Source organism: Anas acuta, chromosome 3 (assembly GCF_963932015.1).
Source record: "Anas acuta chromosome 3, bAnaAcu1.1, whole genome shotgun sequence".
Taxonomy (NCBI): domain Eukaryota; kingdom Metazoa; phylum Chordata; class Aves; order Anseriformes; family Anatidae; genus Anas; species Anas acuta.
Genome location: NC_088981.1, coordinates 118627597 through 118647348, shown reverse-complemented (window position 1 = coordinate 118647348; position 19752 = coordinate 118627597). Strand labels below are relative to the sequence as shown.

Sequence of the window (19752 nt, the reverse complement as noted above, 5' to 3'; positions counted from 1 at the left end):
CCGCGTGCCCCGCCCACCCCGAGAGGACACGCCCCCTTGTGGCCACGCCCCTTTGTTGGCCACGCCCCCCGCCCCCCGGGTCCGGCGGCGGGCTGGGAACACGTGGGGGGGTGGGCACGTGTCTGTGAGCACTGCACGTGTGTGTGAGTGTGTGTGTGACACTGCAGTGTGCACGCAGCTGTGCACGTGGGGGGAGCACATGGACACGGGTGTGCAGGGCTGAGCAGCACAGGGGTGTGTGTACAGGGTGTGTGTGTGTTCGTGTGTACAGGTGTGCACAGACGTGTGTGAGCACATGGGTGTGGGGGATGAGCATGGACAGGGATGTGCACGGGTACACGTGCATGTACAGCTGTGCACACGTACATACATGTGCATGTATGCACATACCACACGTGTACAGCCCTGTGTGCATGTACATGCACGTACCCTCACAGCTGCACGTGAGCACGCACACACAGCTCCCCACACACACCCATACCCACACACACCAGCACACCCTGCACGTTTGTGCACACACACACAGAGCTATCACAGCTGCACCCACATGCACACCCACACATACATGCACACACACAGCCAGACACATGCATGCACACCAGCCCACGGACACAGCCACACACAGCACACACGGTTACCCCCATGCACACCCCCGCGGGCACAGCCACACACGGGCAGTGCCACACCCCCAGGATGTCAGCACCGATCCCACCACTTGAGCCCCCCCCAGGTCCCCTAGGGCTGCCCAGGGACCTGCAGGCTGAGGTGGGAGCAGTGGAGACCCTGGGGGGCAGGGGGACACCCGGGACCCCCCTGTGACCACGAGCCCCTTCCCAGCCCTGCTGGGGCAGCACCCACCCTCCTGTCCCTCTGTCTGTCCGTCTGTCCACCCCCCCCCACACCCCCCTGTGCAATAGAGGTGACAGGAGGCAGCAGGAGGACCCAGGCGGTTCATTGCCCCCCCGCGGGCCGAGTGCTGGCCCCGGTGAGACCCAGGACAGGGAAGTGATTGGGGTATGGGGGGGGGGCAAAACTGATTCTGAGGGCGAGCACAGCCCCGCACCAAGGCCCCCCAGCGCCGTGCAGCCCGAGGGCCCCAGGGCCCCGCAGCGGCTCCAGCAGGGCCCCAGGCTCGGGCAGCAGCTCAGTGTCCGGAGATCATGGCCGAGGCCCAGTTTGTGACGGCCAGGGTGGTGTTCTGCAGGTACGCCCACGAGGAGTAGGTGAGGCTGCTCAGCTGTGCTCTCAGGCAGGCCCACGACACCTCGCCGCTGCAGGAGTGAGGGGCAGGGGTTAGGGGGGGACACACGGGCACCAACCCCCCCACACACACGGCTCCCCCGAGGGCAGCACCCACATGCAGGGGGCACGGGGAGGTGCAGTTACATGGGGGTGACACCGACACGCACCCAGCGGGGGGACCCCTGCGGCACCACCCCAGGGCTCTGGGCACCAGCACCCCCCTCCCTCGGGACCCCCGCCAACCCCCCCGGTCCCCCCGGGAGGGAATTCTCCCCATAACACAGGCCCAGCTGCCCCCCTCGGCGGTACTCACTGGCAGGCATGCAGGCAGTGCTCCCAGCCCCGCTGCAGGGCAGCAGCACCGTGCTCCAGCAGCGGCAGCAGGCAGCTCCGCAGCAGGAAGAGCAGCAGCTCCCGGACACACTCGGCGAAGTGCAGGACGGCCTCGGGCACCCGGGACTGGAGCTGCGGGGCCAGGAGCAGGATGGGGTTGGAGAGCTGCGGTGGGCACCCGGCGGCACCGGGCACGGAGCTTGCCCCCCACCCATGTGCACCCCACCAGGGGCTGCCCCCAGCTGCTGGGTGATGCCCCCGCTCTCTGGCATCGCCCGGCCCCACGCTCCCCACATTGGGCTGTGCACAAAACACCCGGGGACACGTCTGTGCTGCTGGCCCCGTGCGGGGGCTGAGGCCACCCCCTCCTACCCAGCTCCCAGGGCAGTAACCAATGGCTCTGGGGCCTCTCCCCGCTCACCCCGATGCTGCTGGGCTGAGGACTGGGCTAACTGGGGAGATGTGGGACATGGGCGTCCACACCCGCTGCTTGCTTCCCACCCAGCACCTCGCAGGGCCCTGTCCCCTCGCTGGGGACCCCGTCCCCGTGCCCTCCTCCCACAGTGCTCCCCATCAGCTCCCGTCCTCACCCATTCCAGCAGCCAGGGCAGGTGGTCCCGTGCCCAGGCGAGGTGCGAGGAGCACAGCTCGGAGACGCGCAGCGCCAGCTCCGTCGTCTTCGCCCAGAGCAGCTGCAGAGCGGGCTGCAGGACGGCGGCCCCCCGGGCGCAGCAGGCGGGCAGGGTGCTCTCCAACCACCTGCGGGAGAGCGGAGGCTGAGGCAGCGCCGGCTGCGCCGGCACCAACAGCAAGGCCACGGGAGCACACGTGTACCTGGAGACGGCTGCCACAGCCAGGGGAACGGGAGAACTCAAGAGCTGAGCTGAAAAGCACTTCCAGGAGCACCTGGGGAACGCTTCCCAAGCAAAAAGGGCTCCCTACAGAGATCACCTGGTGCTGCATTAGCAACTTCTCACCCCCTCAGGCGCACGCGCTGCTGCTTGACCGAGTGCCACTGACCTGTACCCCTGCAGGGCGTAGTGGGACGCCTTGTGCCAGGCTTGCTGCGAGGCAGACAGGATGCCGGAGGAGCGGAGCACGCGAGCAGAGGTGGAGGCTGCAAGAGGAGGGAGCAGCCCCTGAGCAGCGTGTCGGCGGGGCTGCAGGCCTCGGGAAGCTGCCTGCAGGGCCCCAAAAAGCCCCCCCTGCTCGGGGCGGCGCGGGCCCTACCCTGCAGCGAGCCGTGCGTCCGGACATCGTGCAGGAGGAAGCCGACGGCGAACACCAGGCCGATGAGGAGCAGCCGGGACCAGGGGAAGCCGCCGCCCTTCATCTTCCGCAGCAGCACCTGGGGGACACCAGCAGGGACCCCGTCACCTCGCTGCTCCCGAGCCCGGCGGCTCCGGCAGCACAGGACGCCCTCCGTGGAGAAGCCCGGGCAGCCCCCAGGCTGTCGGGTGAGCTCTGGGCTCCTGCACCGCAGGACTTTGTCCCCGTGTGTTCCCCTGCCACCTCCTCACCCCACTTTGCGCCCACTCCCGGCACAGAGCTTTCCTTGGGGGTGCTTTTGCTGCCCCAAAACCAGCGCCACAGCAGCTGGCAGGGACCAGCACCGCCTGTCCCCACGTGTCCCGTGGGTGCTCTCGGGACAGCAGCTCAGCCCCCGCCTGGCACAGGGAGCCCCCCGCTCACCTTGCAGGCGGCATCGCACGCTGCCACGTCCTGCTCGCTGCCCGGCCCCCGCGCTGCCAGCTCCTCGTTCGTCACCTTGAAGGAGCGAACCGTCTCCTGCAGGGACTGCCGCACCTGGGGGCAGGAGCTGTGCTGCGGAGGGGCGGCATGGCACCGAGCACCCGGTGCCCGCAGCCCGTCCTGGCGGGACCCCAGCAGGGGCACGGGACCACCCCCAGCCGCCCGCCCTTACCTTCCTGCTGCCGTTGTCCCAGGACTCCAGCAGGTGGTTCAGGAGCAAGCTGCAGGGTGGGGGAAACGTGGGCTCGGTCAGCGCCCTGAGGAGCAGCGCGGTGCTGCTGGGACAGGGCTGGATGGCTGGGGCGCAGAGCCCACGGTGCCATGGCCCAGCGACCAGAGCCACCAGGGAGACCAGCCTGCAGGGCACGGTGGCCCCAGAGAGGGGTCAGTGGTCACAGTGGCCGTGCCTCACAGCCCGTGCTCCACTTGGCCGTGCTCCTGCAGCAGGGCACTGCCTGAAACGCGCCCCAGCAGCCCCACATGGCTGTGCCGTGAGCCCCACGGCTCCCATGCAGCAGCCTTGGCAATTTGGGCAGGGGGCAACTGGCTGCTGGCTGGGACTGCCCGGCTCGCCACCAGCTTCCCAAGGCAGGCTGGCATCGTGCACCAGCATCCCTGCCCGCGGGAACCCGGCACCCAGCCCGGCGTGGGCACGAGGAGGCTCCGACCCTGCTCAGCGTGCAGGAGCGCCGCCGGCCACAGGCACCCACCTGGACTGGGAGAGGTGCTTGGTGTAGAGCTGCCTCCAGACGCTGAAGCTCAGCGGGTCCAGGCTCAGGCACTGGCTCATGGAGGCGAGGAGCTGGAAGGAGCACGGCACCCAGCTGCCCTCATGCTGCCGCGGGACGCGCCGTGCCCGAGCGCCCGCTCCCAGCCTCGGGGACCTGGGGGCAACGCGGCCCCGGCAGCGCGGCCCCCGCGCCCCCCGCCCCGACCCCCGCTCACCTCCTTGCGCATGGCGGGCGGGCAGCTCGGCGTGGCGCGGGACAGGAAGGAGGGGAAGTAGGTGTGCAGCGTCGCCTCCGGCCTCGCGCCCAGCGCCAGCACCTTCAGGCGCGGGTAGAGCCGCCGCAGCTGCTCCTGCAGGCTGGGGACAGGCACAGCCTGAGGACACCGCCCTGACACAGGGACACCACCGTCCCCATCCCCACCACAGCCCTGCCCACGTGTGCCCAGGAGGTAACCAGCCCACAAGGCTCTGCAGCCCTCAGCAATCTGACAGCTGTGCATGTAAGGAGGCTGGGGAGCAGGAGGGGGCAGGAGGGGGCAGGAGGGGGCAGGAGGGAGCAGAGCGCAGCGTTCCCATCTTGCCCGTCCTGCTTTTGGTTCACTGAACAGCCCCAGGAGCACACAAAGCGCCTGCTGAGTGCTGCTGAGGCACAGAAGGTTGGGTGAGGGCAGCCTGCCTGAGCACTGCACCCCTCCCCTGCGTGCAGCCCGCGGCCCCTGAGAGCTGCTGCCTGTGCCCCTGCCTCCCCCAGGGACACCATGTGTCCCCCACCAACACCATGTGCCCCCCACAACCCCACAAAGCCCCCACAGATCAGCCGAGCTGCGGGATGCTGACCCACACTGCAGAGCCCCACACACTGCCACGTGCCCCCGGGGCAGCGCAGCCCTACCTGGGCGACAGCGAGTTGTTGGGCATGAAGGCGAAGTCCAGGAGGGGGAAGAAGTCCTTGGGTCCGATCATACCGAAGCCTTTGGTCAGGTTTGGGTGCATCCTGCAAGGCGTTGGGGAGCGCTGCGGTGGGTGCCAGCCGTGCCGTGCCGGCAGCTCCGTCCGTCCCCCCCCCATCCTCCCCCCACTGGGCTGGTTCACGTCTCACTGGGAACGCAGCTTGAGCCAAAATTGCCTTCCCACGGCCCGCTGCAGCCACGGGAGGGAAGGAGGCGGCTCCCTGGCATGGTGCAGGCGCAGCTGACGGAGCCCCTGCCCTGTCCCCGTGGCCGGGGGGGGGCTTTCAGCTTCCCGCAGCACCCCCCTAATAGCGGGGCTTCCCCAGCCACGGACTCGCTGGCGAAGTACACAGGGAACATGGTTTTGTGGGCTTCCCTTGCAGTGCTTCCTTAGAAGGACCAGGAGGAACGGCTGCACCTCCTGCCCTGCCCTGCAGCAGGGTCTGGCTGCGGCTCCGCTGTGCTTCTGTGGCCGGAGACCTCGAGGTGCCCACGCTGGACAAGGCTGTGGGGGCTCGGGACACCAGCCCGGGGTCCTGGCACGGCCCCGGGCCCCTGACCCACGGCACGGCCACGCTGCCAGCACCACGGCACGGCACGGCACCACCCCATGGGGACGGGCAGCTCACAGCCACCCGGTGCCAGGAGGCCCCTGGGGAGGACGGGCTCTGCTCTGCGCCCCTCAGTGCGCCTCCCACTGCTCCTCTCACTGTGCTGCTTCTCACACACACGAGCGTGGCACAGACACGAAGGCACCAGGGCCACCTGTGCAGGCTCTGCCCTTGCCCGAGGTTACTCACATCAGCAGACGGTCCAGGTAGGCAACAGCGTACGGGGACAGCGCCTTGATCCCGAGCACCGGGAGCATAACTCCGAGCCACACTGCGGAACAGAGAGGCCATCAGCACGCAGGGATGAGCCCCCCGCAGCACCCCTGGGTGCCAGGCATGGGCAAGCTGCTCCCCCCGGCACCCGGTTCCTCATGCAGCAGAGGAGGATTAGAGCCCCAATTGGAGCCACTGCACTAAAACCCAGGGCAGGGCCACAGCCCCCCGCTGACCACCCAACTCTTGAGTCCCGGGAGCAGCAGCACCCCGCAGGGGCACGGTCCTGATGGAGAGCAGGGCCCTGCAGCAGCGCCTGCCCTGGCACCAGTGCCTAGCACGGGAGCCCAGCCCAATCCTCCGGGACAAACGGGCTGCTGGCCGAGCAGCACTGAGCCACTTGTCAGTGTTTAGAGCAGTGCCATCCTATAGCTCCGTGTGTTTACTCCTCTATAAACACCCTCCAGCACACAGCCCTCCCGCTGCTGCGGCGGCAGCTAATGTTTAACATATATGGTTAGGAAACGGGGGCAGGCACGGGGCTTAACGAGCTTAATGGGAGCGATCCCAGACCCCAGACAGCAAACTGTGCAGTGCTGGGGACGCCGCGTGGCATCCCCCCAGCACCACGTGCTGTCACTGCGGCAGCTGCCTGCAGCGTGTCCCCGCACCCTGACCTCGAGCTGTCACCCACGCACCGCCTGCGGCTGCCCCGGGACCCTGCCCCCGTCCTGGAGCCCCCGTCACAGCTCTGGACGCGCAGGCTCCCCGCACTCTCACCTCTCAGGCCTTCAGCGAGGTCAGTGAAGCCGGCTTGCCCCAGCGCCCACAGGATGGTCAGGCATTTGGCCGGCCTGTTCTGGTAGGAGCGCAGCAGCTCCAGGTACTGCGGGGAGCAAGGGGCAGCTGCTCAGTGGGACGTCCGTCTGTCCGTCCGTCCGTCTCACTGCGGCACCGAGCCACGGCACCTCCATCGGGGTGCCAGAGGTCCCCACCAGATGAACACGGCCCCAGCAGGCTCATGGCTGCCAGAGCCTGGGGACCCACAGAAGTGGCACAGGCTCCGGGTGGCAGAGCCTCCAGCATCCACCCGCTGGGAAGGAGGGGGCACCAAAACCTCTCGTTCTTGCCCCATAATGTCTGCGCAGAGCCCAGCAGACACAGGCCGCTCCCTACCAGGGGTGGCTGTGCATGGAGCATGGGCAGGGGTCGGAGCCTTGGAGGCCAGCGGGACGCCAGCACCCTGAGGGGCAGCAGTGCTGGGGGGGGGCACAGGGTGGGCTCCTGCATGCGCCAAGCACGAGAGCTCCATGCGCAGGGCAATGCGGAGAGCTCCCAGGGCACCTGCAATGTGTGCCCACTAATTACTTGCTGCCAGACCCAGAAACACTGCGGGTGCGGGCAGGACCCTCCATGAGGGTAGAGGGGCCGGGCGCTGCTCCGGCTGCAGCCCAGCACCAGCACCCCCCCCACGCCCCCTGCTCACCTTGCCCAGGTTCGCGGTGGCGATTTTGGGCCTGTCCAGCAGCAGGGCCTGGATGCAGATCCTGTACCCGTGCAGGGACTCCCCTGGAAGAGCAGAGAGGGATGTGCTCAGACACGGCCACGCGCGGGCACCCGGCCCAACACCCCCCCGAGGGCAGGCTGCCCGTCCTGCCCCACGCAGGGGAACTCTGCTCCTGGCACAGGCAGCCAGCAGTGGAAGCGTTCTCACGGTCAGAAACCTCCCACCTGGGGTCTTGTCCAGCTCCTGCAGCATGGTGTAGATGCAGTGGTCGAAGAAGAGCTCCAGCACGCTGGAAGACTTTCCCAGCAGGGATTTGATGACGTTCCTCAGCTCTTTGTTCACAAGACAGTACGGGTAATCTGAAGGCAACACAGAGCGAGGAGCAAGTCAGCAAGCGCTGGCACAGCCGCGGTGCAAACCCTGCCCAGCAGGCACAGGGCAGCACCTCCAGGCCCAGGAGCGCCTCACAATTATCCCGCAGTGCTCAGCACCAAGTGCCCTCTGTTACACGTCGGTGCTGCAGGGTACAGGGTACTGAGAAGGGAACCCCGCTGTCCCTCCCGCTGTCCCCCCCAGCGATGCGTGCTCCCAAGCGGGGTACCCACGAGCAGACTGCTCAGTGCCGGGCCACTGCACACAGCCTGGGGGGGGCTATGCTGAAGGGAGGCCTGGAGAAGGTTTCTAACTTGCCATAGATGACTTCAGTGTTCTTGGCAGCCAGAGAAGAGTTAAATTAGAGATATCACAAAAATCAGCCAAACACAAACCCTATGAAATATGTCAAATTGAGATCACAGTCCCGTGTTACCTAAGCATCTACTAAAGGCAGTTCTGGGAGGGGAAAAACAATCAGCCCCAGGAAAGCCCCGAGCATCTCAGCTGGCAGTGAATGAGCACAGACTTTGGGGCAGGCTCAGCCCCGTCCATCTCAGATGAAAACAGATTTTTCCTTTAGATTTCCAGTGGCTGTTCTGCCCTGCCCACCCTGATGCTTCTAATACCCGTCTCTGATGCCAGCTGTCCTTTACCCTTTACTCTTTAAGAGCCCGTACACCACACAGGCTGCAGAGTGGGAGCCCCGGCGCTTCCTGCAGCACCAACAGAAGCATGGAGCAGGCAGTGCCCCCCAGCCACCCCCCCGTGTCCCCGCAGTGCCACTGACCGTGGGCGTGCTGGCTGAGCGCGGGGTCGCTCTTGGGCGCCTGCAGCTTGTAGTTGAGGTAGCCGGCCAGGTCCTTCACCCAGACCGAGGGGTTCTCGGGGAACATGCTCTGGCTCTTGTCCAGCTCCTTCTGCAGGTCGGCCACATCGAGCTGCGGATGACAGAGGCCCCCTGAGACACGCAGACCCCAGCAGGGGAAGAGAGGAGCCGGCTCTGGTGCACCAGGGAGCGTGGGGCCGAGGCGCTGCCCTCCCTGCCCTGAGACCACCGGCCTCACCCCCATTTCTTAATAGTAACAAAGGCTCCTGAGGAACAACAGAAAGCGGGTTGGAAGTCGTGCTCACATGGGCTGCAGAAGGTGGCTCACTGGAGGCTCACTGCCTGTCCTCACAGCTGCCCAGCGCCTGCTCCTGCCCTCAGCCAGCCCCCATCTACCTGAACCTCAAGGAGCTCAGGAGCTGCAGCAAGGCTCCACCAGCTGCTCACCATTCTGCACCCAGTCTGACATTTGTCAGCTGCAGTCACCAGGCACTATTAAATTGAGCCGGAAAGCCTTTTGTTGTGTGCTTCTGTAAGCAACTACTTTGAAGAAAAGAGTAAAAAAAAAAACAAAAAAATAGCTGCTGCTGTGTCAAAAAAAAGAAACGTAACCAGCAGCAGAGCTGAGGGGGCAGCAGTCCCATGAGGGCCCAGCAGCACTGGGGGCCGCGAGGCTTCCAGCCCCGGGGAGCATCCCCCAGCCCCGACACGCGTGGGGTGGCTCCGTGGTGTGCCCGGGGGCAGGGGCTGGGCGGGGACCGGGGCTCGCGTTGAGCACAAGCAGGGCCCGGGCTCTGGGTTCACGGCGGGGAGCTGGGAGCAGCCGTGGGAGCCGGGATTTTGGGGGTTTCCCTGCGGAACCCGCCCGTGCCAGGCGCCACGAGGAGCGGCGGGACAGAGACGGAGCCGGACGGGTTCTGCAGAACCGCTGCCGCCAGACGGGGGGGGCGGGAGCGTCCCGGGGGCAGGGCAGGGGCCGGGGCCGGGGCAGACAGGGAGGGGGCGCGGGCACGAACCAGAAATTCCCCCCCGGCCGCCCCGACCGCGCGGCCCTCGGAGAGCGGCACCGGGGGCGGGGAGGCTCCGGGGCACCCCCAGCCCCGGCACCTCCCGGGGGCTGTGAGGGGGTCCCGGGGGGGCACTCACCGCTCTCAGCGCTTCCTCCAGGGAGCGGAACCGGCCGGGCTTGGTGCCGCCGTCGGCCGCCGCCTTCCTGCCGCTCCTCCCGCCCTGCTGCCGCCGCGCCGCCTGCTCGGCCGCCACCTCCCGGCCCGGCCTCTTCGCAGCCTTCTCCGGGCCCGGCTCGGGGCCGCCGCCAGCTGCGCCCCCGGGAGCTGCGGGGGGAGCACGGGGACGGTGAGAGCGGAACGGGACCCCGGGACCCCGGCCCCAAAGCCCCCCGGCCCCGCGCCCCCCGCCGCAGCCCCGCACTCACGGGCCGGGGCCGGCACCCGCCCGGCGTTGGCCTCCCCCGCGGCGCGGCGGCCGCCGGAGCCCCCCGCGGGGCGGCGCCCCCTGCGCACCACCTCCCAGCGCCCGCCGCCCGCCGCCGCCATCGCCGGACCCGGACCCGGAGCCCAGGGGCGGGGCGGGGCGCGGGGCGCGCTCAGTGGCTGCAAGGAGGAACACGTGGAACACGTGCACAGCGCGCCGCGTGCCACGTCCCCGCCACGCCCCCCCGGCAACGGCACCGCCCCCCCGGGGGGAACGCCCCAATGGGGACACGCCCACAGCTGGGAGGGGGCGGGGAGCGAGGGGCCTGGGGGCGGGGCTCTGGTGTCAGGGGGCGTGTCCATGTAAATCAGGGGGCGTGTCCATGCAGATCAGGGGGCGTGTCCATGCAGATCAGGCGCCGCGCCGCATGCCGGGACCGAGCCCACGCCACGCGGGGCCCCCCTGGAGACCCCCGTGGGCGCGGAGCGGGCTCGGAACGGGGCCGGAGCTCGGGGCGGGGAGGGGGCGTGGGGAGGGCCCGGGGTGGGCTTTGGGGGCTGGTGTCCGTGTGCTGGGGGTGCGTGCGCTGTGGTGGGGCCGGGTGGTCGGGGAGGTGGGGGCATACTTACCTGGCAGGGGAGACACCATGATCAGGCAGGTGGTTTTCCCAGGGCGAGGCTCATCCCCTGCACTCCGGGTGTGCTGACCCCTGCGATTTCCCCAAATGCGGGAAACTCGACTGCATAATTTGTGGTAGTGGGGGACTGCGTTCGCGCTCTCCCCTGGTTCTGCGGTCTAAAAACAGAGCTGATTTTACGGGTTGTTTTTGGGGTCAGCTTCACAGTTCTGCTGACAGAAAGGCTGTTGCCGTAGCCTGCCTAGATTTCGGCAAAGCTTTTGACACATTCTCCCACAGTATTCTCCCGGAGAAGCTGGCAGCCCATGGCTTGGACAGGTGCACTCTTTGGTAGGTTAAAAACTGGCCAGGCCCAGAGAGTAGCAGCGAACGGAGTGAAATCCATCTGGTGACCAGTCACCAGTGGTGTTCCCTGGGGGTCGGTGTTGGGGCTCATCCTCTTTAATATCTTTATCGATGAGGGAATTGAGAGCACCCTCAGTAAGTTTGCAGATGACACCAAGGTGGGGGAAAGTGTCGAGCTGCTGGGTAGAAAGGCGCTGCAGAGGGACCTGGACGGGATGGGGTGATGGGTAGAGGCCAATGGGATGAGGTTCAGCACGGCTCAGTGCCGGGTCCTGCACTGCTGATCGATGCTCACCTGAACACGAACCGGCAGCGTGCCCAGGGGGCCAAGAAGGCCAAGGGCATCGTGGCTGTGCCAGGAGCAGTGCAATCAGCAGGGTCAGGGAGGGGATCGTCCCCCTGGGCTCTGCTCTGGGGAGGCCAAACCTCGAGTGCTGGGTTCAGCTTTGGGCCCCTCAATCCCAGAAGGACATCGAGGCCCTGGAGCGTGGCCAGAGCAGGGCTACGAAGCTGGGGAAGGGCCTGGGGCACAAGGCCTGTGAGGGGCGGCTGAGGGTGTTTGGTCTGGAGCAGAAGAGGCTCAGGGAGACCTTATTGCTCTCTGCAGCTCCCTGAAAGGAAGATGTGGGGAGCTGGGGGTCGGCCTCTTCTCACAGGTAACCAGTGATAGGAGCAGAGGGAATGGCCTCAAGTTGTGCCAGGGGAGGTTCAGGTTGGCAATGAGGAGCCATTTCTGCTCAGACAGAGCAGCCAGGCCTTGGGATGAGTTGCCCAGGGGGGTGGTGGAGTCACCGTCCCTGGGGGTGTTCAAGGAGAGGTTGGACGTGGTGCTTGGGGACAGGGCTTGGTGGGTGACATTGGTGGTGGTGCGGGGGTGGGACCAGGTGATCTCGGAGGGCTTTTCCAACCCTAATCATTCTGTGCTCCATCCCAGGGCACAGCACAGTGGTGCTGCCACCATGCACAGGCCCCAACCAGGGGCGCTGCCACCAGCCCCCTCCCCCCAAACCTCCCACTCTGCGCAGGAACCAGGCCGGACACGGGCAGAGCAACATTTTACCACACAAGTTTATTTTAAATAAAACTTAACACAGATGCAGGCTTTGCAACCGGAGTGATGGACCAGACAAGCGATGCAACGGGGAGATGGCCGGGGCAGGTGCTGCGTGCCGCTCTCGGCAAACCCACCCCGGCGCCCTGCGGGGCGGGAGACCTGGCCCGGGGGGGTCCTCACCCTGGGCTGCCCCGGCCCCTGCTGCTCCCCGCTGCAGCCGCCTTGGGGCTCCTTCCTCCTGGGCTTCCTTCCTCCACCTCCCCAGGAATCCAAACCTCCTCCTCCTCCTCCTCTGAGCTGCTCCCTCCCAGCGGGCGGCAGGGCAGCGCTGACCCCGTGCGCAGCCCCCCAGGCTGCCCACCCCAGTCCCTCCGTGGCCGCAGGGCAGCGAGCTCAGCCCCGGGGAAGCCCCCCCGGACTCGCTCTCTCTCTCTAGCTATGGCACAGCGGGGCGGGCAGGGGCAGCGGGTGCCGGGGCGGCCGCAGCACTCGCACCGGAGAAGACAACCAAAATAAATATGGGGTGGAGGGGGGGCGAGGGCTGGGGCGCTGGGCGCCGGGGCCGGAGCCCGTCCCCACCCGCCAGCCCCCGGCGTATTTACAGCCGTGCTCCGCTATGGATTGACATCTATTTATTATGGAGACAGTGGCTTCCCACCGGAGCTGCTGGACGCCGAGCGTGCCGGCTCGGCCGGAGGCTGTGATGGTGCGTGACGGTGCAGGGCGAGGCGCACAGACTCAGACCTCGAATGTCTATGGAGGGGATCGGCGCAGGGTGGCGCGGGGCGCGGGAGCGTGCCGGGGCTAGTACTCATCCTGGTCCTCTGGCTGCTGCTCCTCCAGCTCGTCGTCCTCTGGCGGAGCGAAACCCTCCTGCCGGGGGGCACGGCCACCGTCAGACCCTCTTTGGACCCTGCGCCCTTGCCCCAGGCCCACTCTCTCCCCACGGTGCCTCCCAGCACGGTGCAAAGCCCTTGGCAAGCTCAAGCCTTGGGGTACCCCTGGGTGCAGGAGAGGCTGGACGCTGGGGAAGGGGGGTTTTGGCCCGGGGAAAGCCCAGAGAGCTCTGGGGCTGGGTGTGCCAGCAGCCGGACAGGCAACGCGTGCTCCGTGCTCACCTCCGTGGCGTAGAGGACGCTGACGATGCCGGTGATGATGGGGCTGTTCTCGTTCTCGTGCTCCTGGCAGATCAGCTCGATGTCCCGCAGCTTGCTGAAGTAGAAATCCCGCTCCTTCTCCAGCCCGTCCACTGTCAGCTTCAGATCCATCAGCTGCGGGCAGACGACGGCGTTTGTGCCGAGGGGGCTGCGGCCCCCCGGGACCCCCCCGTGCCCCTTGCCGTGCCCGCAGCCCCTGCCCACCTGCTGGTTGAGCTCCAGGATCTGCGCGTCGGCCTCGGGGCCCCCGTTGCGGGTGGCGGGGGAGTTTTTCCGGAGGATGCTGCTGGGGACGTTGCTGAGGCGGGCCGGGTTATGCGTGCTCTTGGGGCCTGTGGGGGAGGTCCTCTGGGGGACTTGGGGCAGCCAGAGAGGGGTGGGTTAATGCCGGCCGGGACCCCCCGCCGCGGCGCGCAGGGCCGGGGGAGCAGCAGGGAGCCACGGGAGCGGGGGCAGGCAGAGCGCCGGGGGGGCTGCGCCGCGGCTCCAGGCTGAGCCTCCCCCCCCCCCCCCCCCGATGCCTCAGTTTCCCCACCCCCAGCCCCCCTCCAGGCGGTGCTCGTGGCCAGGATGGGCTTTGCCATGCACGGAGCCAGTGGGTGCTCGGGGGGCTCCTTGCGCACGTGCTGGGTGGGCAGCGAGACCCCCGCGGGGTGCAGCATGGGGTCTGGCTTCAGGGCTGGGCTCACCCCGCTGCCGTGCTGGACCTGTGCAGTGGCACCAAGCTTGGGGGGAGCAGCACGGAGGCATGACCCCCCCAGCATCCTCCCAGCCCATGGCACCGGCTGCTGGGGATCAGCCTGGCTGCCCTGAGCAGCACTGGGGGCACGAACTGGGCGAGCAGGAGGCAGAGCGGGGGTGCCAGGCTGCCCTGAGCCACCCGAGCCCCCCAGCACAGCCTCCGGTCGGGGCAGCCGTCCCCGCTCCCCCCGGGCGTCCTCGCAAACCTGCTCGGCGCTGACGGTCGCAGGCGTGCAGCAGAGCAGAGCGCAGGCAGGGGCAGGGCAGGGGGTGCGGGGGGGGCGCCCGAGCAACGTGGGGCACAGGAGGCCGGGCGGGAGGGCGGGGGGGGCAGCGCTCTCCAGAGGGACCCGGGCATTACCTGCAGTGCCAATGGGTTTCTTGGATTTGTTGAAGATCTGATCACCTGGGTTTGGGGGGGGGGTGACGTCCTGGCCCTGCCGCGCCAGCAGCGGGTTGTACTCCTTCCCGTCGTAGTTGGCGTCGAAGAACTTCTTGAACCACTGGATGAACTCGAAGTTGTCCTGGAACTTGCCTTTCACCAGCCTCTCCACCGCGATGATCTGCGGGGGGACACACGTGTTGGGGGGGGGGCTGCCGGCTCCGTGCAGGCACCGGAGCCCCCCCCGGCCGCCCCCTCGGGACCTACTTTGTCCACTCCCATCTTCTTGAAGGCGGCCTGCAGCACCTTGAAGTTGTGGATGTACTCGTGCTCCAGCTTGGCCTGGAACTTCACCTTCCGCAGGTGGACGCAGCCGGGGAACAGCATGTCCATGAACTGGCAGTAGGCGGCCCCTGGGGAGCAGGGGGGGGACACAGCAGCGTCACCAGGGGTCGTGGCAGGTGCCCGCGCCCCCCCCAGCCCCCCGTCGGGGACCCACCTGAGCAGAGCTGCTCGATCTTGGTGTAGTTGAGCTGCAGGGAGTCGTTGACCCAGGCCAGCATGTCGTGGCGGCTCAGGTTCTCGCTGGTCACCGAGGTGGAGTACACATTGACGGCCATGCCCCAGCTGCGGGAGAGGCGGCCGTCACGCCGGGGGGCTGGGACCCCCCCCCTGTGCTGGGGGGGGGCTGCGGGACGTGGCACTAAACGAGCCCCCCCCCCCGCCAAATCCATGGGCTTGTGGCCCTGGTGCCAAGCTGGTGCCACCGCGATGCCCTGGCCACGGGGGGCTGAGCCTGGCCGTGCCGGGGGGCTCTGGGAGCGCTGGGGGGGGGTAAGCAGCTTATGGCCCCCCCTGGCCCAGCCCTCCAGCGCCTCTTAATCTGCCCGGGGTCCGTGAGAGCCAGGCTTAGAGGGGCAAACATCTGCTGGCAAACCCACGCCCAGACAGCGAGGGGTCGGGGGGCAAAGCCCCCGGCCCCATGGCACAGCAGGGGGCTGCGGAGCCGGGGGGGGGGGGGTGCCGGGGGGGGGGCCCACTGCCCCGTGTCCTCACCCTGTGCTGGGGAGGGGGCACCCAGGCACTGCCCCACTGCCTCCAGCCAAAGGATTTGGAGAAGCGACCGTCCCCGCTGCGAGGAGCTGGGTCCCAGCCCCTCCCCAGAACATTAGGGGGGGGGCCTGGGGATCCCCGCCCCCCCCTCCCCTTTCCCCCCCCCAGCAGCGTTAATCCGCTTTCACTCTGCCGCGCAGATCAGAGATCAGGGGCTTAGGGGCCAGCTGCGAGCGGGGGCTCCTGGGGGGGCTGCGGCCACCCCCACCCCATGCCCGGCACCCTGGGGTGCTGCCCCCTCCCTGGGTGCCCCCCCGTGGGGGCTGCAAGGTGCCGGCAGCCACAGCCCCCCCCCGCAGCAGGGCGGCAGCCACCGCTGTGACTCAGCACCGGCTGGTGGCACCGCTGCCACGGTCCCGGGGGGCGCAGAGCTGGCAGCTGGGGGGGCTCCATCCTGCTCCCCAGGAGCCGTGGGGCCGGGGTCCCCCCCCAGCCCCCCCCAGGCACAGCCACCCGGAGCTGAGTCATCGCGGCGCGGAGCCACGCGCACTGCGGCTCTGCCGGGACCCGCGGCTGCTGCCCGAGTGCAGGGGGGGGGGATGGAGATGGGGAGAGGGGCTGCGGGGTGAGGGGGGGTCTGCGGCACGCAGCCCCCTGCCGACACAATGCTGGGTCCTGCGGGGGCTGTGGGTGGCTGCTGGGGGCACCACGGTGCCCAGAGGCCAAATTGGGGCCGGGAGCCCCTCACCAGGACCCCCCAGCACCCAGGCATCAGGGACATCTCCCGAAGGGGACGGAGCCCCCCCACAGGGCAGGAGCCCCCCGGCGTGGGGCTGGCAGCGTGGCCGCGGCACCTCTCCGACCGGCTGAGCGCGTGCCTCATCAGCGGGGTAATTAGCGCAGCGGGGTAATTAGCGCAGCGCGTGGGGGAGCCGCCCGACGCACCACCAGCGGCCTGAGCCCACCGGGACCCCCCCCCCAAACCCCCACGCGGGAGCCCCCCAGGTTGAGGAGCCCCAAGCGCACCCATGGGTGCGGGGAGCCCGGCGGTGCCAGCGCGGCGTCTCCTTCGCCGAATTGAGCCAAGGACTTTGGTCAGGGCGCAGGGGGCGAGTTTGGAGGCAGGGACGAATCCAGGTCAACCCCGGCCGCTCCCCGACGCCACCGCAACGCCGAGAGTGCCAGCACGGCCACCGGGCAGGGACACCGGGCACGGGCACCACGGGGGGGCTGGCACACGGGGGGGGGGCTGGCAGTGCCGTGCGAGCTGCCCGGGCTCCAGTTTCCATCCTCGGGCCCAGCACCCGGTGCCACGCAGCCCCCCCAGCACGGCTTGAAGCCCCCCTCTGCGGGGGCTCCTTGCAGAGACCCCAACCCCGGGGGGTGCCGGGGCCGGGGGCTCACAGAGCCGTGGGGGAGCCCCCAGCCCGGTGCCCCGGCAGCCGTGCTTACGGGGCAGAGCAGGGAGCTCCCCACCATTGTCCCGCGCCCCCCGGTGCTGCTGACCCAAAACCTGGCCACAAAACCACCCGGTGCGCCTCTGTCCCCAAAACCGGGGGCACCGGGCTGGGTGACAAGGCGGGGGGTGGCAGGACGGGGCCCCACACCGGGCTCCCGGCAGCAGAACGGCAGCCGGGGCTCCCCGGGATGTTCACCGGCCCCTCACCGTCCCCGTCCCCGTCCCCGTCCCCGTCCCCACCGAGGGCTGCGGGAGCGGTGGTGGCGGTGGCGGTGCCCGCCCCGAGGACACGGCGGCTGCTATTTCGGGAGCGCATCCCGGGAGGTCGAGTGACAACCAGGCGCGGGGGGCGGCGCAGGCTCGGGGACGCTGCGGTGCCGCCAGCACCGGGGCTGCCACCGGGATCGGCCCCCCGGGACCCCCTGTGCCTGCAGCCCCCGGTGCCAGCCCCGGTGCTGCGGCCGTGTCCCCCCCGGTGTCCCCACACACCCAGGGGAACGGGCCCGGAGCCGCCGTGGGGACTCGCGGTGACATCCCGGGGGGGCACCGGGCTCGGCTGCAGCTCCCGGTAACACCGGGTGGGCTCCGGTGGGCACCGAATCCCCCCCCAGGGGGGGGAGCAGGGAGGTGCCGGGGACCTGCCGGGAACCTGCCGGGCCCGTGTCCCCCCCCGGGGCGTCCCCGCCTCGGTCCCCCGGTGCCGCCGTGTCACCGCCACCGGTACCGGTACCGGCAGGGCCCCGCGGTGTGGATCCGGGGCAGGGCCGTGCCCGGTGCTGGCCGCTTACCGTGGCGCTGCCCCGTGCCCCGGCACCTCCATACCGGGGGGACCGGGCCGGGACGAGGCCGGACGGCGCTGCCCGGGGCTGGCACCTCCCGGGGCTGCCCCTCCGGTACCGGTACCGGTGCCGGTGTCCGGGCCAAGCCCTGCAGGACGCGGCTGCCCCCCCCCCGCTGAGTCAGGCCGAGCCCCCCCGGGGCCGTTCCATCACCGGGGACACCGGGCGGGCCGCTCCGCTCCGCCCTGCCACAACCGGGCCCCCCCCGGGGCCGCTCCATCACCGGCTCCCCCCCCCTCCTCCGCCACCACCACCACCGGCAGAGGCCCCGCCGCGCCCCCCCCCCTCCCCGTCAGGGCCTCTCCATCACCGGAGGCCCGGCTCCTGCCCGCCCTGCCGGTACCGGGATGCGGCAGCCCGGCCCCCCCCCCCGGTGTCCCCGGCCCCCCCCGGTGCCGCACTCACCGCGCTCGGGCCGGGGTCGCCCCGGCCTCCGCTCTGCCTCCGCCTGCTCCGCGCCGGGCTCTCGGGACCGGGCCGGCACCGGGCGCGCACCGCGCATGCGCCTCCGCCGCCGCCGCCGCCGCCGCCGCCGCCTCCCAGCCCGGGGCGGACCCGGCCCTGCCTCGCCCCGCCCCCTCCCCCCCGTTACCACGGCAACGCCGCGGGGGCGCCTCCTCCCCCCCGCCCCTCGCCCCCCGCCCGTTGCCACGGCAACGCCGCGCCCCGCAGCGCCCCCTGGCGGCCGGAGGCCGGAGGGGCCTGGGCCTGGGGCTGGGCCTGAGGGGGGAACCTGGGGGGGGCTGTGGGGTTGGGGGCTGTGGGTGTGAGCCCCTGCCCACCCCATGTCCCTGCAGCCCCCCAGCCACACGGCCCCGCAGCCCCCTGTCCCCGTGTCCCCACACTCCTTCATGGCCGTATCGCCACATCCCGGTGTCCCCGTGTCCCCCAGCCCCCTGTCCTCGTGTCCCCGTGTCCCCAAATCCCCATATCAGTGTACCCACATCCCCCCGTGCCCGTGGCCCCACGTCCCCACAACCCATAATTTCTGTCCCCATGTCTCCCTGTGTCCCAGCATCCCCATGTCTGTGTCCCCGTGTCCCTGTCCCCATGTTCCCACAGCCCCACAACCGTGTCCCCACATCCCCGTGTCCCCAAATCCCAATATCAGTGTACCCACATGCCCCTGTCCCAGTGTCCCCGTGTACCAACATCCCCATGTCCTCGTGTCCCAGCATCGCCATATCTTCATCCCCATATCCTTGTGTCCCCATGTCCCTGTGTCCCCATATCTGTGTCCCCAAGTCCCAGTGTCCCAGCATCCCCATGTGTCCCCACATCTCCATGTCCCCATGTCCCCGTGTCCCCATATCTCCCTGTGTCCCAGCATCCCCATTTCTGTGTCCCCATGTCCCACCATCCCTGTGTCTGTGTCCCATCTCCATGTCCCCATGTCCCTGTGTCCTCATGTTCCTGTGTCCCCAAGTCCCAGTGTCCCAGCATCCCCACGTGTCCCCACATCCCTGTGTCCCCACGTCCCCACATCCCCACATCTGTGTCCCCACATCTCCATGTCTCCATGTCCCCGTGTCCCCATGTCTCCCTGTGTCCCAGCATCCCCATATCTGTGTCCCCATATCCTTGTGTCCCCACATCCCCGTGTCCCCATGTCCCCACATCTGTGTCCCCACATTCCCATGTCCCCATGTCCCTGTCCCCATGTCTCCCTGTGTCCCAGCATCCCCACATCTGTGTCCCCATGTCCCACCATCCCTGTGTCTGTGTCCCCACATCCCCATGTCCCCGTGTCCCCATGTCCCTGTGTCCCCATGTCCCCCCACATCCCCATGTCCCCATGTCTCCCTGTGTCCCCATGTCCCCACATCTGTGTCCCCATGTCCCTGTCCCCATGTCCCCCCACATCCCCGTGTCCCCATGTCCCCATGTCCCCACGTCCAGGCGGTGCCGATGCGCTGGCGATGCGCTGGCCGGGGCTGCCCCAGGCCCGGTGGTGCTGTGCCCCTCACCGGGGGTCCCAGTGCCCCCACGGGGGTGTCCGGCAGCGCTGTCCCTGTGTCACCACACCTTGCACACCTGCGGCCACACTCCTGGGCCATGTGTGCAGGCCCCATGCCCTGTTTGGGGCCTGCAGCCCCAGGAGGGGGCCGTGCA

The 19752-nt window shown here is 69.0% G+C and overlaps 2 protein-coding genes and 1 non-coding gene across 8 annotated transcripts; 1 reads left to right on the top strand and 2 right to left on the bottom strand.

Annotated features, from left to right (window-relative positions):
- Positions 1-936: 936 nt before the first annotated feature.
- On the bottom strand, positions 937-10134 carry TMEM214 (transmembrane protein 214). 2 transcript variants are annotated; one of them, XM_068679142.1, is made up of 17 exons: positions 9975-10134; positions 9686-9873; positions 8501-8651; positions 7563-7697; positions 7318-7400; positions 6612-6717; positions 5808-5889; positions 4950-5051; positions 4273-4414; positions 4038-4129; positions 3500-3548; positions 3268-3381; positions 2806-2923; positions 2596-2692; positions 2166-2334; positions 1556-1707; positions 937-1271 (listed from the first exon to the last, which is right to left on the bottom strand). In XM_068679142.1, exons 1-17 carry the CDS (start codon positions 10093-10095, stop codon positions 1145-1147), a joined length of 2028 nt encoding a protein of 675 aa, XP_068535243.1. In that variant the 5' UTR covers positions 10096-10134; the 3' UTR covers positions 937-1144. The 2 variants fall into 2 exon arrangements, with proteins under 2 accessions (XP_068535243.1, XP_068535244.1); XM_068679143.1 differs by lacking the exons at positions 937-1271; positions 1556-1707 and adding an exon at positions 2410-2513 and having other exon boundaries at positions 2195-2334.
- Positions 10135-10594: 460 nt separating this feature from the next.
- LOC137855081 (U1 spliceosomal RNA) lies at positions 10595-10758 on the top strand. Its single transcript, XR_011095510.1, has one exon. It is a non-coding gene; the product is annotated as a U1 spliceosomal RNA (small nuclear RNA).
- Positions 10759-12005: 1247 nt separating this feature from the next.
- Positions 12006-18206, bottom strand: MAPRE3 (microtubule associated protein RP/EB family member 3). Of its 5 annotated transcripts, none has more exons than XM_068679141.1 (7): positions 18046-18206; positions 14789-14916; positions 14557-14702; positions 14269-14470; positions 13371-13522; positions 13128-13280; positions 12006-12882 (listed from the first exon to the last, which is right to left on the bottom strand). In XM_068679141.1, the coding sequence occupies exons 2-7, from the start codon at positions 14907-14909 to the stop codon at positions 12814-12816; spliced, it is 843 nt and encodes a 280-aa protein (XP_068535242.1). In that variant the 5' UTR covers positions 14910-14916; positions 18046-18206; the 3' UTR covers positions 12006-12813. The 5 variants fall into 5 exon arrangements, with proteins under 5 accessions (XP_068535242.1, XP_068535238.1, XP_068535241.1 ...); XM_068679137.1 differs by lacking the exon at positions 18046-18206 and adding an exon at positions 16369-16520 and having other exon boundaries at positions 13371-13498; XM_068679140.1 differs by lacking the exon at positions 18046-18206 and adding an exon at positions 16369-16520 and having other exon boundaries at positions 13371-13498; positions 14314-14470.
- Positions 18207-19752: the final 1546 nt, after the last annotated feature.

Coding starts and splice junctions, on each gene's coding strand:
- TMEM214 (XM_068679142.1), bottom strand. CDS start 10,095: ATGGCGGCGGCGGGCGGCGGGCGCTGGGAGGTGGTGCGCAGGGGGCGC. Junction 6,718..7,317: donor CCACCGCGAACCTGGGCAAG/GTGAGCAGGGGG, acceptor TGCTCCCCGCAG/TACCTGGAGCTGCTGCGCTC. Junction 3,382..3,499: donor GGGACAACGGCAGCAGGAAG/GTAAGGGCGGGC, acceptor TCCTGCCCCCAG/GTGCGGCAGTCCCTGCAGGA.
- MAPRE3 (XM_068679141.1), bottom strand. CDS start 14,909: ATGGCCGTCAATGTGTACTCCACCTCGGTGACCAGCGAGAACCTGAGC. Junction 14,703..14,788: donor GATCGAGCAGCTCTGCTCAG/GTGGGTCCCCGA, acceptor CCTGCTCCCCAG/GGGCCGCCTACTGCCAGTTC. Junction 13,281..13,370: donor TCCTGGAGCTCAACCAGCAG/GTGGGCAGGGGC, acceptor GTCTGCCCGCAG/CTGATGGATCTGAAGCTGAC.